Raw genomic sequence first — 14,129 nt, 5'->3', positions numbered from 1 at the left:
CTCCGTTTTTGCACAGCTTGTGGGTGTGAATAACCACAGGCGCATTTTTTACACAGATGATCATTTGCTGGTGCAGCTGAGGTAACTCAAACCACCATAAGCAACTGATGTCACCAGCAAATCGTTACTTAGGCCTACAGCTCTAAATGAACTGCCTTATGCACTCATTATTTGCACGGGTCCAACTGTAGAGAAGAAAAGGAAGCCATAGAAAAGGCCAGATGAAAATCCTTTTAGATGCATCTCTCCTCACTAATTAGAATGCCCAGCTCATGTAATTGATTCATGACTTCCCTAGTGAAACTTTTATTCAGTGAGGATTTCTTTCCTTTTTTTTGAGCAGAAGTACAAAGATGTGGAGCCCACTCTGAAGATCAAGGAGGTGGATGGCTTGGAGTTGGTGAAGAAGTTCTCAGAGGAGATGGAAAGCATGCTGCGCAGAAAAGTAGAAGCTGTTGAGGTACACACTTCAGAACTGTATGGGCCAGTCCCTTTCTGCCAGCCACAAAGGTAGAGACACTGAAGGCCGAATGTTTAAAGGTATTTAGGCTAGGAACCTAAAAACTTAACCGGCTACCTGGGAAGCATTAGGCTACCCAGAATGCTTACATGGTAACTGGTTAACCTGATTGCTGGCCACATGGAGCTATCTGTCAGGAACCAGGTCAGGGTGGCAGGCAGAGCCACATGGCAGGCAGGCGGGACCCCATCCGTGGGCCTGCTGCAGGGGCCTCAGTGGGGGCAGGCAAGACCTGGTCCAGGCTGTACCACGGTAGCCCCAGATACCAGCACTGTCCCCAGCGGCCCTGGACCTGGCCGCACCACAGCCAGATTGCACAGTCACTCCAGCTGGTGATGGCCCATGGGCCAGGCATTTGAAACCTCTGTTGTAGCCACTAGCAGAAAAATACTGGTATAGAAACAGAGGAGTTGCAGCCTCTGCATCGGCCAAGTGTGAAAAATGAAAGAAGTGATTCAGCTAGCTTGGAAATGAACATTCAGCCAACAGATCCAGAGCTAACTCTCCAGAAGTAGAGAGACAACTGCAGTGGGCAGCAGTGCACGCTGGTTATTGAAGAGCATAGCCTGTTTAAACATTGTAAGGCCCAGTGTGGCATACTGTGACTACTGAAGCTGAGCAATACCTGTGTGCTATGGGTTTGGCTCTGGCAGCTGTCTGAGAATGTGCACTGTGCACGTTAGTTGCTCTCTGATTGGGTGAGGTTCTTTGACCTGTGTTATATAGGGAAATCAAGCTAGAATCTTCATCATAATGGTCCCTTCTAGTCTTAATAGCTATGAAACTATTGTGTGCCAGTGTATGTACCCTAATTAATAGAAGTGCAGATTCAAAGTCACAGAGTCCTGGCTCCTTAAAAACTATTTGGTGTGAAAAAGTAAAGATGGGCCAAACTGACAATGGTTTTAGGGTTTGGTGGGGGGGGGGTTGGTTTTTTGTTGTTGTTGTTGTTTTTAGATCTGGATCTAAAGGAAAGTTTGGGTATGTTCAGATCCAGGGTTTTGGGTTGACTCATCAGAGTGCTAGGGACATTCCATGAAGTTTAGACTCTGATCCAAACTTTCCCCAAGTTTGGATTGCTTTATTAAAGCCCATAGTACAGCAACAGCCTATTGTGCAATGTAAGAGTGCAACTACACTGCACCATAGGTTGAAATAATTTGAGCTGCGCAAATTGCGTATCTTATTTCAATGTTATTTCAAAATAAGTGCTATTCCAAAATGTCCCTTGCTCCTTGCCGAATGAGGTTTACAGGGTTGTCGGAACAATGAGCCCCTTATATTTTGAAATAACGGGCGCACTTGATAGCACTGCAGTGTAGATGTAGCCTAAATGTGGCTACATTTGAGCAGGAGTCCATCTTAATCTAAACAAATGATCAATTGAGGTAATGGAATGTAAGATTTGATCATGCAAATGATTATTTTCACTTCCATAGCTGGCAAAGGTTACAAATGGTCATAACATTTCCCATCCCATTTAAAAAGCCACTCATCACACTGTTTACATCAGTTCCCTTTATGTCAGCAATAGGCTGAAGCCCCGCTGACTCTGGTTTGTCTTTTTCACAGAGCGCCAATGAAAGTGGAATAAAATCTTCTGCTGTTTTTTGGAATGAAAGTCTGTCTCCACAAATATGCTCAGTGCCATGTATTCATTGTTTGGGGGGGAATAAAGCTTTAGGAATGAGTAGCTGCGCATGCGCTCTCCAGATTTGAAACCTGCAGCATAAAACTTTAGTTCCTTTATTGGTTTCCTCTGTTGTGCCGAACTAGATCTGAAGTCTGAATCACTGGGGTTTTCAGTATTGTGTGAACAATTCAAACTTCTGAAAAGACTTGTCTAGAGTTTCCCACTCATCCTCCCTTTGTGTGTGTTTGCATTAGAGGCTGGTGGAAGCAGCAGAAGATGCAGATCTGAACCACGAATTCAACTCCTCACTGGTGGTACGTTCATATCCTTCAGTGACAAAGCCCTGATTCATGTGACAGGGAGCCTCAGCGGCATGGGCTGCAGATCCCAAGAGAGCTAGTAATCTAAGCATCTTATTTCTGGGCATGTTGGTGATCTCGCCTTTAGAGCACCCCACAGCACACTATTAACTCACTCCTGTCTCACTAGGAGTCATCCTGATTAAATAAGTGACTCCCACGGCAGGTGCAGGGAAGGATGGCAGCTCCTCACCCTGCCACAGCGGAGTAAGCTCATGCTGAAGAAAACCCTTCATATTCTTGCTGCACATGCTGGTGGCAGCCGGGGACATTGCGGAAAGAGGTGCTGAATCCTTCACTTCATACACCCTGGCACCCCCAGCTGTGGCTAATTCATGGGATACCCTTAAAGGTGATCTCCAAAGGGGGATCTCTTGTGAGCTGTGTCATCCTGGGATAAAGGGGTGTTTTCTGATCAGCAGGAGAGGAAGTGGAGTTTTAACAGGGGGACTGAGAATGATGGATAAGTGGAAATTCTCTTCTTCCTCCTGCTTTGGTCTATTCCACCATAAACCTCACTTCTTATCATTCAGCTGTCAAAACCTGGTGGGGCTGGTGAGTTGAAATGATCACAGATTTGGAAATGACTGCCAAATAAAATTGATGAATTGGCCATTTTCAGTTCGACTGGAGCTAGCTGGATACATTTGTCAAAGAGGGTGGGAAGCAGGGATGCAAAATCCCAGTTAATCAATTAACTAGTTAAATGTTATGTTTAACCGGTTAGCCAATTAAACAGGAGTGGGCAGAGGGGCCACTGGTGCAGCATCCCTTCTGCGGCAGGAGCTGCTCTGACCAGGACGGGTCCACTGCAGATAGGGGCTGCTCTGGCCAGCCTGGAATACCCCTGCCTTCTGTGAGCTGGGCCAGGCCCATCACAGGCTGCAGCTACTCCAGCCGGGCTGGAGTGCCACCAACCCCCATTCACGGTGGGCCTTGTAGGGCTGGTGCAGCCTGCTGCCTGCAGAAGAGAGGGGCTGCTCCAGCCTGCTGGTTAACCATTCACTTCCCTAGTAGTGAGAAGAATGAAAGAGTGAGGCTTCCTCTACACTGCATGCTTCTTTCAGTGGTGTGTAGCATATCTACCCCCCAAGCACAGATCTCAGTAGCAGTGTAGATGGTCAGGCATGGCTTGGACCAGTAGAATATAGACACACCTGAAAGGTATGATCATGTACCCAAGTACATGTTTCTCTACTCATCCAAGCCAGGCCTTTCTGTGCAATTTTTAGCATCAGGAAAATATTTCAGTGTCAGGGGAAATCTCTGGCAGCAAGGAAAGGTTCCAGAAGTGGGGAAAGACTGTGCAGACTCTCTGTTACTGGAGCTTTTCATCACTGCGGAGAAGGATCTGGGAGTGGGGAAGGCACCGGCAGGAGGGAGGCAAGGGGAAAAGCAGAGAGGTTTTTTTCCCCTGGCAGCACCGATAATGAACTCTCTTGCTGTTTTTCCCCTTCGCTGTGCCTCATTTCCCCTCATCAACAGTTTGATTACTACAACTCTCTCTTGATTAACGAGAAGGATGAGAATGATAATTACGTGGAGCTTGGAGACGAATTCATTCTGGAGCCAAACGAGCATTTCAATAATCTGCTGGTGAACACGACATACAGTGATGTGCAACTCCCAACCAATGTCTACAACAAAGGTAATAAGGCTCTTCCCTCTGACTTCCCAACCCTGAAAAGGTAGCCTGGAAACTACTGTGGAAGAGTAGTATACTAGATATAGGAGGTCAACAAGTGAAAGACAGAGAATAAGGGTTACGCTGTGACTTTAAGGCACTGTCCTGGGGCACGTCTAGATTTGCTTTCGCTTTCGAAAGAAGATAAGCAATTTTGCGCCAAATTTGCATATCTTCTTTCCAAAGTGAAAGCAAGTCTAGACATGCCCCTGGTGGCAGCAGGAAGCTCTGGGAGGTGTCATGCCTCCTGCAATTGTGGTTGGTTATTGTCCTTCCCACCTTGCACGTCCACATATCTGCCAGTCACAATCTGGCCTTAAATCAGGAGCTGGCCTATCTCTATTGGAGTTGGTAGGCAGGAGCTTCGTAGCCCTCACAGGCTGAGGCTCTTGATCACAATTATCCTAAAGTTGCTGCCCTCTCTTCTATTGAGATAGCAGGCTGCCCCCAGCCACTGACTCTGCACTTGCCAGACCACCAGTCCTTTTCCTTGTGTAGCTTTTGGCAGGAAATTCTCCCTTTCTTCTGTCTCATGTTGGGCTTCTCTCCTATGACTGTCTGTATGCTAGTTTGGTGCAGCTACAGGAGCAAAGAGAGGCAGGGGCTGGTGATTACCTCTTTAGCCATTACATCATTCCACAACCAATGTAGAGAGAGAATTTTTCTCCCACAAATTTATAAATGAATTTCATACTGAGCTGAGAGCCTGAAGGACTTTAATCTGGGGCACAAAAGACCCATGTATTCCATAGACACACATTCCTTTGGAGTGTCTAATTCAACTACTGACCACACTCAGCCTGCGTAACCTATAAAACCACAACTTCAGCTACTTAAACTAGGTCATCTATTATCATCCAAGCAGCCAAGTTTCTAGCCCAGTGATACCCAGACAGAGACTTGGAAGCTGCAAGTATCCCTTTAATGTGTCTCCATCCTATGGCGCTTTGCAGCACATGATGTTAAAACTCTGTGACTTAATTATTAACCAAATATAAGTTATTAACCAGTCGTGGTGCTTGTGCTACGTTACTAACCAATTGTAGTTTGGTAAAACAATAGTTGATCAGTCATATTGCTGTGAGAATAATATACATTCAGTGGCACAAGGAATTCACACCACTGTGACTCCTTTGGGTTATGTTGATCACAAGTTTGGCTCTTGAATCACTGAGTTCTGAGTGTCACTGCTCTAGCCCTTCACTTACAAACACACATAATTCCCATGATTTATTTGGCCCTTTTAAAGCCTTGCCTCATTATTTGCGATGCCATTTAATTTAGAAATTATACACACCACTGCAAAGTTTTATTATAGAAAGAGGGTTTTGATCAAAGCTTCCCTTAGCCTATTGCTGCTGCTCTGTTTGGTCATCTCTGATGCTGGAATAGATACCATGACAACCTGTCTCATGTCAGCCTCATGTCTCCTGTAAATCTTCAGAGTTATACAGGCGTGAGGTCAGGGTTGAGGGATCAGAAGTCAGGCCTTGAGTGTGAAGTGGAGACAGGGGAATGGAATGAAAAAACAGAAATGTAAAAAAAAATAGAGTGATAGGAGAAAGACGAAGTGGTTTTAAATCTAAAAGCTTGTCCACACTGGGTAATTGAATCATGCTAGCACATGATTGGGGGAGTCCTGATAACTAGTATGCAGGGTAAAACACTCACTATAAGCAGGGAATGAAATGCTTAACATTGTTTCACTGGTTGGGCTACCACAGCTTGCTGGTATGATGCTATAACACAACAGTCCCTGTCTATCCTGAGGGCTATATTGTATGTAACCTTGCCTTAATTACTATAACCCCTCAGGATCCTGTTCTAATTTGACATAATCACCCAGGGTAGACAAACCCCAAAAGAAGAAGGGAGATGATGTGCGACCAAGCAGAGGGAATTTGTGTTTGCTTGTGGTGACTTATATTCCAGGATTTCCATGAACAGTGCAGACAATTCCTTTTCCAACGTTTGCTCAATAGGATAGTTGTCATCCTGTAGGGAGCGGCTATAGTGAGGAATACATGTTGTAATTGTATTCAGACCATTCAGAATCATTGTACGGATGGGTGCCACACACTCTGGATCTTTCTCTTTGTTCTCACAACTCTCCTCTCTACTGTGCTCCCTGCCCCTCTCCCCCTTGAAAACTTTCTTCCCTTCTACCCATGTTTCCTGGCTCCGCCCTTCCCCACAGACCCTGCCATACTGAATGGAGTTTACATGTCAGAAGCCTTGAATCCTATTTTTGTGGACAATTTCCAAAGAGACCCAACACTGACATGGCAATACTTTGGCAGCTCCACAGGATTCTTCAGACTTTATCCAGGTAAAGATGCTCAGACATTCTCCGCCCTTTCTCTGAAAATCAGGTCAAAACATTGAATATGCCAGGGAAGGGAGTATATTTATACAGAATCTATTCTGGGAACCCTGGAGATAGCGGGATCTCTGCCGTCCATTGTAGAATAGTATGAATTACACTTGTAAGTATGGATTACGCTTGGGTCTGGGGTTGGATTCCCCAAAAGGGAGGCAGTTTGGAAATAACCAACAATCACAGGTTGCCTGAGCTGATTGAACTGGGATGGTGCTTACAAAAATCACATTCCGCTAAAAGAGTAACACTGGTGGCAGTAGAGGACTCTCATTCTCTAGCCACTAGCTAGCATGGTGGAGGGGATGCACAGCCAGGGTGCTGCACCTATGATATCAAAAATTTTCTGCTTGCCTGTATGGTCTTCAGGTGGATTGTCTGCTTAATGCCATCTGCCCTCACAAAACCATGACAAAGCCATTGGTACTCAATCCGGGCCACACACCTATCCCTCCTACTTTTTAAGGTCCTCAGCTCTTCTGCAAGAAAAAAGATACAATGTTGCCAACCTCAAGAGGTCACATATCACTCGGACTCCCAAAAACCAGGAGATTGGCTCCAATATTTTTTCCAAAAAAAGATTATATTGTGGTTTTGGTCTGCCTTTTGATTTTTTTTAAACTCCCCGCTCCCATCACTACCAGGTCAAGGGCAGGAGCTCTCATTCCCACATCTGCCCAGCCTTTAATTTTGCCCTGGTCCAGTCCTGCTCTACTCATTGTGGGATTCTTCATGCCCTCTCCCAGGCCTGCAGGGTGGACTCTGCTACAGAATCCTCTCTCCCCCTTTCACACTGATAGGAGACAGTGAGCTACCCTGAACCCAGCCAAATTCATGTCACTCACCAAAAAAAATCACAAGAGTCAGCAACGCTGCAGATATTGGAAAAGGCTGCGCACTAATGGCATAAAGGTGGCAGTAAATGCACCCGCCCCCTCCCTGAGTTTTAAACATCTCTGGGAGGTTCAGACCTAGCCCAGTAAAAATCAATCAATACATTCAGGGTGATATGTGAAGGCAAGAAATTAGAATTAGGAAAGCTTTGTGTGTGTATTTAACTGCTGCTAAAACTGCTGGAGCTCTGCTAATGGCTGTGGGAGTCACACGACTCTGTAAATGAAAACAGGGAGGTCCCAGAGCTAAGGGGTATTTGAAAGTCTGGTGCCTGCAGGCACGGAGGCCTGTTTTCCTGAGTGCTTAAACCACTGAGTTCTTCCTTTGCTGCTCTTTCAGGGATAAAGTGGATGCCAGATGAGAATGGAGTCATCTCCTTTGACTGCAGGAATCGAGGCTGGTGAGAGATTAGGCCCTATCACCTTTTTCTGTCTTTCTTGCTCTCTTTTTCTCCTCTTCTTTTGGAACTTTGATTTACTCTTGTCCTTAGTTTTGTCCCCCTCCTTCCTAGTGTGGGTTAGAGAGATCTGACTGGAGCGTGCAGTGACATCGCAATCTAGTGTCTCCAGTGAGGAGTCTAATCCCAGAGCCTTTCTTGCACACTGCTTTTGGGAGAGAAAGTGGATAGAGAACCCAGTGTTTATACGATCACATTGTATCATACTGGGTTAGAGAGTGATGTCCATCCCCCTCTAACATCCCTTTCTCCATCTTGGGGTCTGATGTCTCATATGGACTCACCATCAGTCACTCCCTGCTTTATCCCTCCCCCCTTGCTTTATGAGACTGCAGCTAATGGGATGGGACTGTACAGAGTCCATCAATGCCACTCTTTCAATCAGGCATCTCAGTAGGAGGAGTCACTGTTCCCTCTGTCAGCTATGTCTGAGCGTAGCACCTCTGCAGCACTTCCAGCCTTTGCCATCCCAATAAATAAGAAACCAGGTCCAGGGGGAGCACTACTGTTAAACAGCAGGACAGCCCAGTCATGTCTCCATGAGCGGTATGTGCTGCATGAGATTAAGGGTACATTCCCTAGCCTGCCATTGCCAGGCAGCTGCTCCGGACATGTCTCTTATCTTGGGTCTAGAATCAAGGGCCTGATGTAGCCAATGATAGGCCCAGAATTCAGCCTTCCCTGATGCTTCTGTTGCACCAGCTTCTCTTCTCTCCCAAACCTTTAAAGGTACATCCAGGCAGCCACTTCGCCCAAGGACATTGTAATCGTGGTGGACATCAGTGGAAGCATGAAGGGTCTGCGGATGACCATCGCCAAACACACCATCATCACTATTTTGGACACTTTGGGGGAAAATGACTTTGTCAATATTATTGCAGTAAGTGTATCCCAGTCCAAATATAAAACAATTCATCCTGTCAATCCTCCCTGTCTTTCACCTCCACTAGCAAACCATTTGCAATAATATCTACTAAATAATATCTACTAAAGTCCCAGAGTTAGATGGAAATGGGAAATAAAAACGAATCAGCTATGATAAGTCAGCTATGACAAATCAGCTCCGGCAAGTACTTTGGCAAGTGACCAGCAGGGTAGATGCTAATTCCTCATTCACCCTGTGTTTGACAGTCAGACCTTGTTTGTTCCTTTGCCTAATTTTATTCATTTTCTTATTGAGACAAAACTTTAGAAACTAGGCAAGATCACAGTCTGCAACTATTTCACCTTGATCAGTGACCCTTTCATATTTCACAGACTAAACCCAGAGAGACTGAGGCAGTACCAGGATGGAGGCACTTAGTGCTTCAGAAAGTGATGGTGTTATTTTGATTTATAGAATCACAGAATCATAAACCAGGAAGGGACCTTGAAAGATCATCAAGTCCAGTCCCGTGCCTTCACAGCAAGACCAACCACCATCTAGATCATCCATGATAGATGTGTATCTAACTTGCCCTTAAATATCTCCAATAATGAAGATTCCACAACCTCCCTAGATTGAGTCAGTAATACTCCAGCCTGGTGCTAAGAGACATTGTGCTTCTGATGCTGCCATCTTTTGTGTGAGATGTATACACAAAATCCTGGCTGCTTATGGTCAAGAAAGAGAGCACTTTTCTGAAGAGTAGTGATACTAACTTTTTTATATCCTGACTGGATCACTATAATACAGTAATCTCTGTGCTGATTTCCCATTGAACAGAATCCAGTGTAAGGTCACTCTCCTAATTTTAAAAACCCTTTCATGGAATTAGGCCTAACAAGCCAAAAGATCCTTTCTCATCCTTTGTGACCATGGCCTCCCATGACACCACTGGAACAATAAGACCATTGACCAATAGACTGGTGGCTTGTGACCACAGAAGAGAGAACTAGTGCAGGACCAACACTGTGGAACTCAACGCCAGAGAAGAAGAATTGCTAACCACTTCTCTTTCACAAGTAAATGCAAACCCCACCTTCCTGCCCAAGATTTCAATAATTGTGCCCTTATTCCTACAGATTTATGGGAACAAAACACCAAAATTTCTAACCCTGACTCCTACTGGTAAAGAAGGAAGTGAGAGCTCATTGCTATCTGTTTAGGTTGCTACGCTATTCCATTGATGGGAGCCACATAAGTACCTGGAGGGGTAGATAGAGAAGTGAGCAGTGTTGATTCAGGAACAAAGGGAAATCATACCATGCTCAGCGATGGGGGGGTGTTATATGTTAGTTTTTTTAATTTAATATGTATCCCCTTGTGTGTATTGTAATTGAGAATTTAATTGCTGATGTAAGTTAATCTATTGCACAGCTATTAGAGCAGTGCTGGCCAACCTGGGGCCCGAAGGCTGTATGCAGCCCGGTGGGGTTCTATGTGTGGCCCACAAGATATTTTGTTTACTCTTGCCCATGCACAGAGTTGCCAGATTTTGCTGGTTTTTGTCTCCGTAGTTTTTTTTCCTACCGGTATTACAAACGTGACATGCATTTAAAGCAAGAGCACGTGAAATGAGGTGTGTGCTGATTACACACAACCCTGTGAGAGCCATATGCTCTCTCTGCATCTAATCAAAGCACTGCTACAATTCAATTGGCAAACCCCACAAATTCTAGGTATTCAAGCGCAGTTAGTAAAACTGCCCTCTCCCAGGAGATCATCTTCGTTATAACAATCTTGCGGCCCACTGGGATGAAGAAAGGACATTCAGGTGGCCTACTCACTAGTCTAGGTTGCCCCTCACTGTGCTAGAGTGAAAAGACTGCGGGAACTCTGTTTATAAAATAGTATTAATCCTGCACCTATGGGTGTGCCTGGATTTAATGTGGCAACCTGCTACAATATATTTAATGCATTAATTAGGCAGGATTTTAAAAACTGTTATGTGTCTAGAGCACAAAATTTGCACAATAAAATTCTAAATATCTAAATAAAACAGTATGACTGATACCGATGCTGTTTCTATCCCTAGAAATGTCCTCTTACAAATCTTACTTTCAAGAGATTCCTTTTACCACTAACTTGTTTTTTAATTTTCTCTTTTCAGTACAATGATTATGTTCATTATATTGAACCCTGTTTTAAGGGCATCCTGGTCCAAGCAGACAGAGATAACAGAGAGGTGAGTGACAGACTCAGTGGTGTTAGGACAGCTCTCTTATTCTAGGTGGGTTAGTGGGACTGGGATGCTTTGGTAGGAAATTCCAAGGACAGGAAGCAACTGATGTCCCCAAAACAGGTGGATTTTCATTTCTGAAACCAAGATTCACTGGCTGCTCCGCATCTCCCTGGATACGCAAAGCAGCTGTAAATTCAGTGCAACTGGCTGGTTAAATCGAGTTTATAACAGATTTGTGTCTCTGGAGCAGCTCAACATAGGCAGAACATCCCAGTCAATCTTTCCCGTCCCTGTCACAAGAAACAAAAGCACATAACTCTCAAGAGCACTCTGTCTGCTGTTTCTAAAAGCTCCGACCTTCCGTCCACATTCTTGGCCCTCAGAAAGGTAGGAAGTCAGCCCTTTGCCAGTAAATGTCTGGTCACTAGTGAATGCTGCAGTCTAGGTTCCCCCTTTCATAGGGCCCTCTTTCAACATGCTTTTCTGATAGCCGCTCTTCTAATCTGGGAGTGATGAGCAGCTGCAACCCTAAGGTGGTCATTGTGCATCTGACTGCTGCAAGATGCACCTCCCTCCTGGCTAGGATGTATTTTTAGTTCTGGTTATATCGCCTCTGTTTCTGTGTGTCAGTCTTGTGGAGGTGGCTCAGACTCACATTGTCCCCAGAGTCCACAGTTAACATGATCAGAACTTTTCCCTCCACATTTCTTCCCAAAAGCGACTATGTTTCATCCTCAGCAATGGATAAATCTCCAAAGAGAGGTGGCTTCTATTTCAGGCAGTTATTTATGAATGTGCTGTGCAGCTGCCCATAGTACATCACATATGTGAACATAGATGCCCATGACAGAACTGTTATTGGAGGAGTCTATTGATTTTCACATCAGTAGTCTCCATAGTTGAAGATTGCCCAGCCATCTAGAGTAATCGTGTGCCCTGGAATAGTGTTTCTTTGACTCTGTGTTACCCTTCTTTCCCCTGTCCTAAGAATTCTGCCTCCCTGCTAGCCACATCTCAATATCTGCTGTGTGTTTCTCCCTTCATGCTAGCACTTTAAGCAGTTGGTGGATGAGCTGCAGGCGAAAGGGGTGGGGACCGTCAATAAGGCCGTGCTGGAATCCTTCAAAATCCTCAGGGAGGTAAGAGCATTTTGTGTCAAGGGGTTTACAGAGCATGCTCGCTCCTCCCTCCCTGCCCCCCCCCCCACCCTTTCTCCCCATGGCACTGTGCAGCTGGCATCGTGTCAGAAGGGAATTCTAGTGCGCTGACGTGAATGATTTCTGACAGGGCCAAAAGTTGCTGATGAGCCTGTTGGCTGTGACTATGACATGGATGGTGATGGGGATGAAGATGAACTTGGGCAATCTGGCTCTAGGGAGCTGTTTGTGGATTAATTGTTTTTAAATGATCAAACCCATTCTTGTGCCTGAGGAGGAAAGGTAATAAAAGGGGCATAGCCATGGCAAAGGAACGTTGGTAGCAGACAGGGCATAGAGCCATTCGCTATAAAAAATCACCTGTCCACAGGGAAAGGTGACCCCATAGATCAGTGCCTTGAATTTTCCGTAATTAGGTCCCTCGGTGCTGATGCTCAATTCATTCCATTTAATCAGAGCCTGTTACTTCATATTTCAGTGCTGAGCCAATTACTCAGGCCTGAATGCAAGCAATAGATTGATTGCTAGCCAAGTGACAGGAGGGGGGACAGAGACAATCTTCTGAGGAAAAAAAAAGGCTTGAGAGAACATCCTTGCTCCGACTGTAATCACGGAGCCAAATTCAGTTACTCAGGCAAAAACCTCTCTGTGACTCATATGGGAACAGAGTTAGGCCAAGCCCAAGTGTCACTGAAAATCTCATCCTTATTTTCTCCAGCTATCGCATCTCATATTGTCTGGGAGACTAATAGGGTCGAGTTCAGACCTCATGTCCACCAGTGTTAACCAGGAATAATTCCAGGTCTGCCAACAGCAGATAGCAAAGGGGGCAACTGCCCCAGAGCCCCAAAAGGGCTCGGAGCTCCTGGCTTCTGGTGCCACTACTGCAGCAGCGGTAGCAGCTGGAGCTCCAGACCCTTTAAATGGCTGTCAGAGCCCCACAAGGTGCATTCTGGGCAGCAGTGGGGCTGCCTTGGGGAGTCACGGCTCTCTCCAACTGGTGCTGAGCGCTGCATAGCTCCAGCCCTACCTCTTCTGCCTGAGGCCCCTTCCAGGGTGCAGAGCAAGGCCCCCAGCCTTGCTCAGGGGCCCAGTGAGACTGTCATTCCTCACGGAGTAATTCTACTGACATCAGTAGAGTTTCACCAGTGAGAGCATATCCTCAATCCGGCCTGTTGTGAAGTTGAATCCATGACCGTATCAAATAGCATATAGAAGCCCACAGTGCAGATTGTGATACAGAGGAATACACTGAAGAAGCTAGTAGTGCTTGTGGTTTCAGTAGGTGTGCGTGTGGCAGTGTTGCTAGCAAATCTAATGATAATGTTGATATGATGCTGCTGGATGTAGTGACATAAAATGTCACCACAGAGAGGATAATATAAATGACAAGATGATAGCTATCATTCTGATAATGAAGGGTATTAGTGAGCAGTGGTAAATGTCACTGTGATTAAGGTATTAGATTGTTTTTACTTCTCAGTTTATTTTTGTATTTAATTTTCCAAAGATCAATACAGTGATTCATATGGAAAATACCACACGTAAAGTAAAACTGTGAGACTTAGCTAAGGTGTTCCAGTCACCTACTATGCCCACGACAGTCATGCAGGACTCATTACATTATGTGAGCAATTGAGATCTCAGTAGTCATGACACAAAAGCGTGACTCAGCTTTGTTCCTTAGGGATTGTTTTGAAGGAAATTTTAAAAAGAGAGAAAGTGCCAAGTCCCAGTGAAACCCAATCTCCTAAGTGCACCTGCAGCCCTACAGAATTACTCAGGATGCAGAGTTCTCTGTAAGCCGTGCACTTGTGCAGCTACTCAGGAGACATTCAGATGCCGCCCAGCTGATTAGCAGAGCGCCCTCAGCTAGGTTTGTGGTGCACTTCTGCACATGACTCAGTGAACATAAAATTATTCCACACGTGGATGGAAAAGATT

The 14,129-nt window shown here is 45.3% G+C and overlaps 1 protein-coding gene across 2 annotated transcripts in view; it reads left to right on the top strand.

The window, feature by feature from the left end:
- The first annotated feature begins 343 nt into the window (after nt 1-343).
- Nucleotides 344-14,129, top strand: part of CACNA2D4 (calcium voltage-gated channel auxiliary subunit alpha2delta 4) — a 152,643-nt gene continuing 138,857 nt past the window's right edge. For both annotated transcript variants that reach the window (XM_089769280.1, XM_075941238.2), the window contains exons 1-8: nt 344-460; nt 2,408-2,467; nt 3,998-4,160; nt 6,394-6,525; nt 7,807-7,867; nt 8,654-8,804; nt 10,957-11,031; nt 12,078-12,167. In XM_089769280.1, coding sequence (XP_089625406.1) covers nt 422-460; nt 2,408-2,467; nt 3,998-4,160; nt 6,394-6,525; nt 7,807-7,867; nt 8,654-8,804; nt 10,957-11,031; nt 12,078-12,167 — 771 coding nt within the window. In that variant the 5' untranslated portion in view covers nt 344-421. The remainder of the gene's footprint in view (nt 461-2,407; nt 2,468-3,997; nt 4,161-6,393; nt 6,526-7,806; nt 7,868-8,653; nt 8,805-10,956; nt 11,032-12,077; nt 12,168-14,129) is intronic.

The sequence above is a fragment of the Pelodiscus sinensis genome, chromosome 1 (assembly GCF_052426305.1).
Source record: "Pelodiscus sinensis isolate ZL-2025 chromosome 1, ASM5242630v1, whole genome shotgun sequence".
Taxonomy (NCBI): domain Eukaryota; kingdom Metazoa; phylum Chordata; order Testudines; family Trionychidae; genus Pelodiscus; species Pelodiscus sinensis.
Note: the sequence above shows the minus strand (reverse complement) of the source record. Positions and strands in the feature narration are given on the sequence as shown.